General features: G+C 43.1%; 1 protein-coding gene across 5 annotated transcripts; it reads left to right on the top strand.

The window, feature by feature from the left end:
* The first annotated feature begins 404 nt into the window (after nucleotides 1-404).
* TVP23A (trans-golgi network vesicle protein 23 homolog A) lies at nucleotides 405-9,182 on the top strand. 5 transcript variants are annotated; one of them, XR_010621961.1, is made up of 7 exons: nucleotides 432-593; nucleotides 4,306-4,450; nucleotides 5,360-5,449; nucleotides 7,129-7,254; nucleotides 8,435-8,564; nucleotides 8,648-8,846; nucleotides 8,968-9,182. XR_010621961.1 is itself a non-coding variant. In XM_065732332.1 (6 exons), exons 1-6 carry the CDS (start codon nucleotides 493-495, stop codon nucleotides 9,027-9,029), a joined length of 654 nt encoding a protein of 217 aa, XP_065588404.1. In that variant the 5' UTR covers nucleotides 405-492; the 3' UTR covers nucleotides 9,030-9,182. The 5 variants fall into 5 exon arrangements, 3 of the variants coding, with proteins under 3 accessions (XP_065588404.1, XP_065588402.1, XP_065588403.1); XR_010621962.1 differs by having other exon boundaries at nucleotides 8,971-9,182; XM_065732332.1 differs by lacking the exon at nucleotides 8,648-8,846 and having other exon boundaries at nucleotides 405-593.
* Nucleotides 9,183-9,491: the final 309 nt, after the last annotated feature.

Genomic DNA, 9,491 nt, shown 5'->3' on the forward strand with positions numbered 1-9,491 from the left:
TTCAGGATGAATATTAGGAATTTCTTCTCAGAAGGAGCAATGAGGCAGTGGCACAGCTGCACAGGGGGCGGTTGGAGCCCCCACACGCTTTGTTTCCCCTTCCCATATTCGGCAGCCGCCTCCTTCCTCCGCGCTGCCGCCTTACAGCTGAGCCGCCGTCAATAAAACCCTTTCGCTAAAGGACGGAACCCCCTGCACTGGGCTCTCAGTGCCGCCGCCGCGCTGCAGGCCGGGCCGCCCTCGGGGGTGGGGGGGACGGCTGTGGGAGCGGAGGAGCCCGCGACCCCGCGTTCCCGCCCTCCCCCAGGCAACGCAGCGAAGCTCCGCCGCGCCTCAGCCCTGAGCGGGCCGCGCCCGGGTCCGGCGGGATCCTTCTCCCTCTGACACCTCCGGCCGCCGGCAACCACCCGGCATGAAGCAGGTAGAGGCGCGGGAGGGCTGCGGTGGGCGGCGGCGGCGCGGCCTCCCCGCCCCTCAGCGCTGACGGGAGGGATGTGGGGGTCCCCGCCGCAGGCGCTGATGGACGACACCGAGGATGTGTCTCTGGATTTCGGCACCGAGGAGGAGCTGGCGCTGCAGAAAGCCAAAATCAGGTAACGGGGAGCGGGCCCCATGGGGCGGCCGCGGGTGGCACAGGCCCCGACCCAGCGCCCTGCGTGGCCGCCTGCCGCCAGTACCGCGGAAACACGGCCGCCAAAAGGCTGTCACAGGATGAGGTGTATCACAGATGGGTCGGAAGGGACCTAAAAAACAACCTCTGCCGTGGGCCGGCTGCCGCCCAACAGATCAGGCTGCCCTGGGCCCCACGCAGCCTGGCCTGGGGCACCCCCAGAACGTCTCTGGGTAACCTATAACCTATGCCAGTGCATCACCACCCTCTGAATAAAGATTTTTTTTTTCCTAAAGTCTAACCTATTTTTTCCCTCTTTTAATTTAAAGCCATTCCCTCCTGTCCTGTCACTATTAGATTGTGTAAAAAGTCACTCCCCCTCCTGCTTATAAGATCCTCTGAAGGCTGCAATGAGGACTCTCCGGAACCTTCATTTCTCCAAGCTAAGTAAGCCCAACTTCTTCAGCCCCTGTCTTCACAGGAGAGGTGCTCCAGCCCTCTGATCATCCTCATGACCCTCCTCTGGACCTGCTTCCACAGCTGTCAAAGGGAATTGCACATACACATGCACTGCGTATAACCCCCTTCAGTTGTTTCTGCTCTCTTCCACTATCCCCAGATGTCTGTGATACACTGCAACATTAACATGTCTTGTAGGCATAAATAAAGTAAAATAAGGGACACTAAGCTTGCACAGCTTGTCTGAGGCACACAAACAGTCATGCAGGTTTACAGTACAATTGCTCAGCTTTACTAGTGTCTGGTGGGGCATCTCAGCCCTTCCACTGCACCAGAAGTGCAGCAATCCGGCTCCGTGCTGAGCAGCCATGACACAGTATTAGCATTCCCAGAACTGTTCTGTGTTCTCTGCCTTAGCAGCAGGTTTGAGGAAGGTTTGTATTCTGTTTTGTATTATGGTGCAGTCCTGGAGCGTGTGGCTTGAATGGAGGTGACTAAGCTGGGAACTAAAACTTCCAAGTCTTGTATGTGGCAGGCACAGCTTCACTGTGGAACAAACTGGAGTCTGGTGGGAAGTGGAACTGTGCTGAAGCACTTGTTTCAGGCCTGTGGCACCAGCACTGTGCTGTAGAGCTCTGTTCTGCAGGTTCATGCTCTCCAATAACCATAGCACAGTGGGCTCTGTTTAGATGCTTATTTCACTTGAGACTGCTCTTCTTTCTTCCCCTCATTAGGACAATGCTAAAGGATAACCTCTGACTGAAATATTTTGTGATGTAGAATGCAGAAATGAAACTGCTCAGATTCTTCAGAAATACAAACTTCTATGTGAGCAGTCATGTGCAGATAAGCCTGGTACACACCCATGTGCTGCAGAACTTCACTGCCTATAAGAAGGCATAATGACATACTCCAGTCATTTGCTTTTATTTAATTTTATCCCACTTTCATACACCTTGATCTTGGTTAGAGCTTCCACAAGCCATGACAAGTTGTGAATTTGTGATTCTCCAGGGTGTGTGCAAGTGCCCTTTAGAAACAAAAGGTGCACAGATAATGGTGCAGTCAGTGGCTGCTTCTGTTGGAAAGAGAGGGTTCATTTGCACAACCTCTGCAGCTCTGTGCAGTATTAAAATATTTGATCAGGATCGAGTAGGAGCACATGCTCACTTCTGTTTCAGGTTGGCCCAGATGATCCGTTAATACAGGATCCAACTAAATCTGTAGGAGTACATTTCTATCCTAATAGGCATCATCTTCACAAATGGAACAAAGTCATTAATAATATAACTGGTGATAATTTAGTCTCATGAGAAGTTGGTGTGCTTTTGAAGCCTACACTGTCTTCCATTAGTACAAGAAATCATGTTAGTTCATACAATTTCTTAATTGCTATTCTCATCCTGGAAACTGTATTTTAAAAGGTGTATAAAGTACAGTTGAAAGTGTATTCACTCAGAGCTGTATAGTTTATGTCAAAAAGCATGCAGAGGATTTACCTTCATGCTTGAACAGTTTACTTTATCTTGGATTATTTGTTAAAATTTTGTTCCTATATGGTAGAAGCTCTGTGCTTCTTCTGGTGGCTATGAATTAGGGAAACACATGTTTTTTCTGCTAGATAAGGAAGCGAATGGTATGAACTGGATTCGTTTAGTTTCAGAATGTTTTTATTAGCATAAATCTGTGCACGCTTTCTGTAGCTGAGGGAGCAATCCAGAGAACAACATGCCACTGCTGAGAAGCTTACCTCTTCCTCCCCTAGAACTTCAGGTCTGTCTTTGGGCTGAGCAGCTTTATCTTCATGAGGGGTTTGAATCTGTAGTCCCCATAAAAAGCACTTAGGGCTGTAACAAACGGGTGCCTCCTCCTCACGTACTGGTTGTCAGGAAACACCATACAAAGTCAGTCATCAGAGCAGTAATGCATTGTCACACTTCCAAAATAAAGCACTGTAACTTCTCCACCAGAGTTCCACCAGCATAACTACAAAAGCTGTCTGCCCCGATGGTCTCCGGGGCTGCGGTCTACAAACAGCCTTTATTACTACAGTGCACTATTTGTGCAGCTGAACTCTTACATCACGTTGAACAAGAAATACCAAGGCAGGATCTGCTTTTGGCAGCTCTCAGTATTCCTTCCGCCTGTGTAAGAAAAAAAAGCCCTTTCATTTCACGTGTCACAAGTTTATCTGTAAGTCAGAGGCTTTTGGAAAGTTTGTGGTTAGTGCAACCATAGGAGTAAATATAAGCTTCAGCTGCGTGCCATTCTTGCTTCTCCAGTCAAGCGTGCTTACTACAAGCACAGTATTTCCATTAGATAATAGTTGATTTCTACAATAAATAGGTACAGAGTAATAGTATTACAATAAAGAAATACACAGTAACGATTATAATTTAGATCGCATTTAAATTTATACATAATTGAATAAAAAAATATAAGAAATAAAATAGATAGTTAATGAAGGTTTGGGCCATACTACTGTTAGTTGCTTAAAGAGGTACGAAGGCTTAATGAAACAATCATATATAGAAATATTTGGGAAAAAAAATCATTATAATTTCAAGAAGTTACTCACGTGGAATGGCTTTTAATTGTCATTTTAAACTCACAGAAACAACTGTACAGAATAAAGTTTTGCACATGGCATATTACCCTGAAAATTGGTTGTGCATACTATAGCATTCCCCCAAACCTGTATCTTCCTATACAGACCAATGTGCAGTTCTGTACAGTTAGTTCTTCTACTGAAATTTCCCTCAATTTTGTTGTAGAGCAAATTTGCATAAGAAGGTTCATTCAGTTATTTTATATCAGTGTAACTCCAGAGAGTTGCTGGTCTTGATTTCAGAGCACTTCTCAAAGATGCAAGATCTATCTGGATTAATTCCTTCGTGCTCTGTGACACGAATTGAGAAGCTGGGAGTGCAGTGCTGAATACAACCACTAGATTCCTCCACACAGTACCGCAGCTCATGGAAGTGCAGCATTTGTTCTTTGTTCCTTGAGGAAGCATTACTACACACAACACTTGCCATCTTTTAACTGTAGAGTGGAGGTTGGCTATCGGAAGTATCATCACTTTGATACTTCATCAACATCCGAGATAACAGCTGCAAACTGAGATGACACTGTAGACCAGGAATAGTTGTACTACGCTGCTCACATATGCACTAACTGCACTAACTTTCCTTCTTGTCCTATAACTTCCTAAGTGCTCTGTGTTGCTTTCCCAGGCACCCACTGGCTACCTTTTTCCACCTGTTTTTCCGAGTGAGTGCTATTATTACCTACTTGTTCTGTGACTGGTTCAGCAACAGCTTTGTTGCCTGTTTTGTCACTATTCTCCTTCTCCTATCCTTTGACTTCTGGTCAGTTAAGGTAAGAAGACCCTGAACAGTAGTTACCTTTGAAAGTACTGTTATGCCATTAAATATATATATACACATATATATATATATATATACCATTAATAAAAAGAGAAGATATGTACTGAAATGGAGACAAACATTGTGATCTGATAATTTAGTAAATGGGTCTAGCCCATTTTATTCAAGACTTCAACACATCTTAGTCACTGAGGCAAGTTACTAACATGGTAAGAAAGTAGCCTTGCCACAAGCGATTTGTTTGTATACTTTGTATATTCCTAGGAAAAAATAGAGATCAGTTTTGAGTGAGGATGGCAAAGGACCCTGTGGGTGTCTACAGCTGCAGCTGTGCCTCGCAGCCCTCAGGGTGCCCAGCCACGGCACCAGTGCCCTGTGATGGCACAGTTATGTTGGTGGGGTCAACTCAGCGTCCCCAGGGGGGCAATGAAGAACAAGGTTTTAATCCTAAGAGAAGCACTGATGTGTCTCCAGCATACTGAAAAATTATAATATTGATCCAGGCTCAAAAATACTTCCTTAATGTAGTTGTTTGCTTGGTTCCAAGCAGCTCACTTGCTTATAACCTTTTGTTTTTGTTTTTGTTTTTGTTTTTTGGTTGGGGTTCTCTCAGTAAGAATTAATCAGTCTTATCCAAGTAACCGACTTAGGAAAGATGCACCCTATTATTTCTTATCTAATTTAATATGATTGTGCTAATGATCAGATTATGAGAATGGGCCTCTCCATTTCTATTAACTCATCTGTCCTTAGTGACTGTTGTGCACAAACTGACATAGCCTTTAGAAGCAAGTTTAGTATTCGATAAGAAATACCATTTTCAGATATGCTTGTCTTTATTTTAAATGTTTTCTGATGAATGATGCAGCTGGTTAATGCAAACAATTGTTTCTGTCACTAGAATGTGACAGGGAGACTCTTGGTTGGTTTACATTGGTGGAACCAGATTGATGAAGATGGAAGAAGTCACTGGGTATTTGAAGCAAAAAAGGTAAGAATGATAATAAAAGGCACACAACAAACAGAATGCATGAGAAATCTTGTAATATCCATACTAATTAAAAAAAAAAAAAAAAAAGGATCAAATAGAGCATCTTTTAACTGTTCCTTTTTATCCAGGTGCTTTATAAGACATTGTAAGTATTTGGCTGCAATCACACCAGAGTGTCAGATCCTGGCAATCAGCAGGAAATTGATCTTGCAAACATTTTCATCATAGGCATTGGCAGAATAAATATTCATACCGTAGTTCTCTACCTATGACACATTTATGTTAGTACTACTATTTTATTTTCTAATGAGAACAACTTACAATGAATGTCTTCCCATAGTTATTTACAAAACAGAATTATCTTCAGGACAGAACTATGTTGAAAGCAAGGCTGAATAGTTCAAATTCATTTCTTTAAAGTTACTACCTTTTAATCACGCTCATGGGCAGTATCACCCAGATTCTGGGCTGTTCTAACACTGCTAGTGCTGAGCAAAGAAACGGCATCAAATGGCATTTGGCATTGCTGCTAAGAGTTGAGACTGCCAGTTCCACACTTGTTTCCTGACAGTGTTCAACACTGCAACCACACCAGAGTAGGGTTGAACAACACCCGAGTGCTGCTCAGCAGGACATCGCTTTCATGCATGCACACCATGCATGCAGGACCGGAGTGCCCCCTAGCAGCCCTGCGTACGGTTGGGGTGTGTACTGGCAGGCGTGCAGCCCGCAGTGTGGCAGTAAGGTAACAGACGTCGGCCTTCTGCCAGTGATTTAAGTGAAATCTGGAATGCAAGCAACTCTGCAGGAAAGCAGGGGAAAAAAAAAGCAGAGAAGCTGGAAGACCTCCAATGTATCACAGTTTTGTGGAGCAGACAAAGGCAGCAAGAGCATTCTTGGCACTTAATGTTACCATAAAATGAAGAAGTGCATTGCCTACTTCACTTACTGCAGGTCGTCAGTCAGCCTACAAGTACACAGTCAACTCACCTCTGTAGGTTCAAGCCTTCAAAAACTTCTGGCAAACAGTTTGATTAACACAAGAATCACAATAGCAGAGGAAGGAAGGTATAACTAGGGCAGATTGTATTTTTGTCATGGTTTACTGATGATAACTCCTTTATCATGGCACAGTCCTGGAGTATGCAGTCCAGAGCTCCCTCTCTTGCCAGTCCTCTGGTGGCTTTTTAAGATCTCTGTGGTGTGGGCTTGCTTAGAAATATTACAAGTCACCCAGACCAACCAGCAACCAATACCTGGTGCATTGCTGCTGCTGGGACAGAATTCAACCTAGAAATCCTACCAGCAGCTGAAGTGTGCTGGAAGACAGTAACCATTCTGAACATCACAGCTGCCCGCCCTTTTCTTTAGAGAGCTGCAGCCTTTTAGGTCTTCCAGGTGTGGAATTCTCAGCTTGTATTTCCCCTGAATAGTGAGTGCTGGTGCAGCATCACTGCTGGGTACTCTGTGGGTAATTATGGGTACACCTATGGAAAGCTCTGTTTGGAACACTGTCTTCTGTTTCACACTTTTCTCAGGCCTTAGTAGGAATCCATTGCCAAACTGAACTTAAATGTAATAAATTGATGTAAAGAAGTAACTTGTCATTTCATCCTCATTTGTTTGTTATTTATTGTGGGTTTTGTTTTTGTGACTGAGTTTCATCACTTCCTTTGTAGGTGCCTACAATAGCTGCCTCAACTGAAGCTGAAGCTCGAATCTTTTGGCTTGGCCTCATTATCTGCCCAGTAATTTGGATAGTGTTTTTCTTCAGCACCTTGTTTTCCCTGAAGATGAAATGGCTGGTAAGTCTGGGGTTACAGAATGAATGACAGCTGACAAGCAGTGTTAGCTGAGGGAAAACCCAGATCTGTAGTTTTGCAAAAATCTTTGGACTGAGATCTCCAACATTACAAAAATCCCATTAAGAGCTTGAAATCAGAAGAGTTTTCTGCAATCAAGCCCTCAGCTCAGGAATGGAACTTTCAGCCTGGCTTTACTATGTTATCAGCTGTCAGCTATTTCCCTAGAGCATCATAAAAGGCTGGCAGTATTGTAGTCTTGCTTTTAGCTGCAGCAGCTTTATTTTCCCCAGTATATGTACCCCATATGTTGCATTATGCTAAGGGACTTTATGAGATCTTCGTGTTTTCCCCTTTAAGCTTTTCTATGAAGTGTTTGCCCTTGCACACATACTGCTACGTAACAAATAATATCTGAGATCACATTTTATTACTTAATAGAATAAGAAATTAATCTATAGATATGAGCAAATAATTAACTGCTTTATAGTGGCTCGAATGGCATCATTAAAGAAACAACAGTTAAAATTAAACTAGCAGCCTTTCTCCACCTTTAGTTTTGAAAACCAGTTATTGTTTGCTGATCAAAGAGCTAGGTGGAGCAGGGACCCAGACTAGCAATGAAGATGCATGTCACTCCTATATCGGGAAACCAAGTTCCACAAATGAAAATGCAATAGCTTCCAGGAAACTTAAGTTACTCTGAGCCTACAGCACCACCCACGGTTCTGCTTATTTTACTGCCTGCTAATGATGGATATTCATTCATTTCTATTGATACATTCTCTTTGCAAATCTGCAAGCTACAGGATCTCACTTGTCTACTGAGGCATTTGTCAGCAAACTTCTGCAGGCCTGCTGTGTATCTACTTATGAAGCTTTTAGATACAAATCAAGCTTAAAAGAAGTTGGGTATCAGTTGGATAGGTGCTTTTTTTTCTTTTTTTAATGCAAACTTAAATGTTTCAAGATGCAGAATAACTTTAGCCAGAAAAAAAATGATTATAATGCTTTTCATAGTCACTTTTTAGAGATGACTGTATTTAATATGAACACATTTCTTTTAACGTCATTCATTATTTGAAAGGACATTCCTTTTTGATAACATGTATGCATATATTTTCCATGCACACAATCTACAAATGTGGCACTGTATTCATTTCTTTGTTTTGTCTGTCCACAGGCTCTTGTCATAGTTGGTATCTCCCTTCAGGCTGCCAACTTATATGGATACATCCACTGCATATTAGGGGGACAAAAAAGCATCAGCAGAATAACTTCAGAGTTTTTTGTCACAGCAGATGTTCCCAAGAGTAAGTATTAAATTGGTCTGTCAGCTCTAGCTCACGAGGTATCAAACGCTGACCTGCCTCATGCTCTTTTTGGCTCTTTCCAGATACTGGTTCCTAACATATCTTCTGGCAAGGCTATCACGGTTCTTCAGTACGTCCCTCTTGTGACCTCCCACCAAGGGGTTGTACCCAAAGTCAGCTTGCTCTGTATTCAGGAGCTGGCTGAAGCTTCATGACTGAGCAGCTTCTAAACCCCATGAAGAATTTCCTCTAAGTTAAATCCTTAGTACGATGCTTTCTGAGGTAGCACAATGCCTAGGCACTGCTGAAAGAGTGCCTAGTGCTTAAACCCTCAGGTTTCCAACAGCCTCTTCCGTGTGTATACCAGATCCTGCTAACAACTGCATTCCATGTTTTCATCCAGCAGGACAGACCAGAATTTCTGAAGATCACACTGAAGAGTGTGGGAAGACACGAAGCAGATAATCAGCTAAGGAAAATTAAAAGGACGAGCAGTAGAAATGCTCATTTATTAGAGCAGTTTTAATATGAAATTATTGAAGTAAAGGTCTTCTAGAATTGCCTGCATGAAATGATTTTCTGTTGTTTGTGCTTAAGAGCCTCTTAAACTTTCACTCTACTTCAAAATAAAACTTGCCCCAAAAGGCAGTTAGCTCAGGCATGCATCAACCACTTTGTGCTGATGCAGAACTTCAGAAAGTAGTCACTGTCTTGAGAAAAACCTGTACACTAACACAAAGCTGCTGGATTGCTCTGAGAATCAGAATGCACTCACAAGACTGTCATTTTGTTAACTTGAGTTTGAAAATTAAACAAGTGAAAGTACCTTTTCCTCTGCGTACAACACAGATTTCCCAAGGGTTTGACACCTCGGTGAAAAGAGGAGGAATTACCATTGTAAAAGGGCAGCTTGGTGAGGGATTATTA

This window comes from Cyrtonyx montezumae, unplaced genomic scaffold, assembly GCF_038088225.1.
Source record: "Cyrtonyx montezumae isolate F1298 unplaced genomic scaffold, pur_monq_1.0 scaffold_16, whole genome shotgun sequence".
NCBI classification, from domain to species: Eukaryota; Metazoa; Chordata; class Aves; order Galliformes; family Odontophoridae; genus Cyrtonyx; species Cyrtonyx montezumae.

What these genes read in the sequence shown, in the direction of transcription:
- TVP23A (XM_065732332.1), top strand. Translation starts at nt 493, where the DNA reads ATGTGGGGGTCCCCGCCGCAGGCGCTGATGGACGACACCGAGGATGTG. An exon ending in CCCTGAAGATGAAATGGCTG is followed by an intron (nt 7,255 to 8,434) that starts GTAAGTCTGGGG and finishes GTCTGTCCACAG; the next exon opens with GCTCTTGTCATAGTTGGTAT. An exon ending in CACAGCAGATGTTCCCAAGA is followed by an intron (nt 8,565 to 8,967) that starts GTAAGTATTAAA and finishes GTTTTCATCCAG; the next exon opens with CAGGACAGACCAGAATTTCT.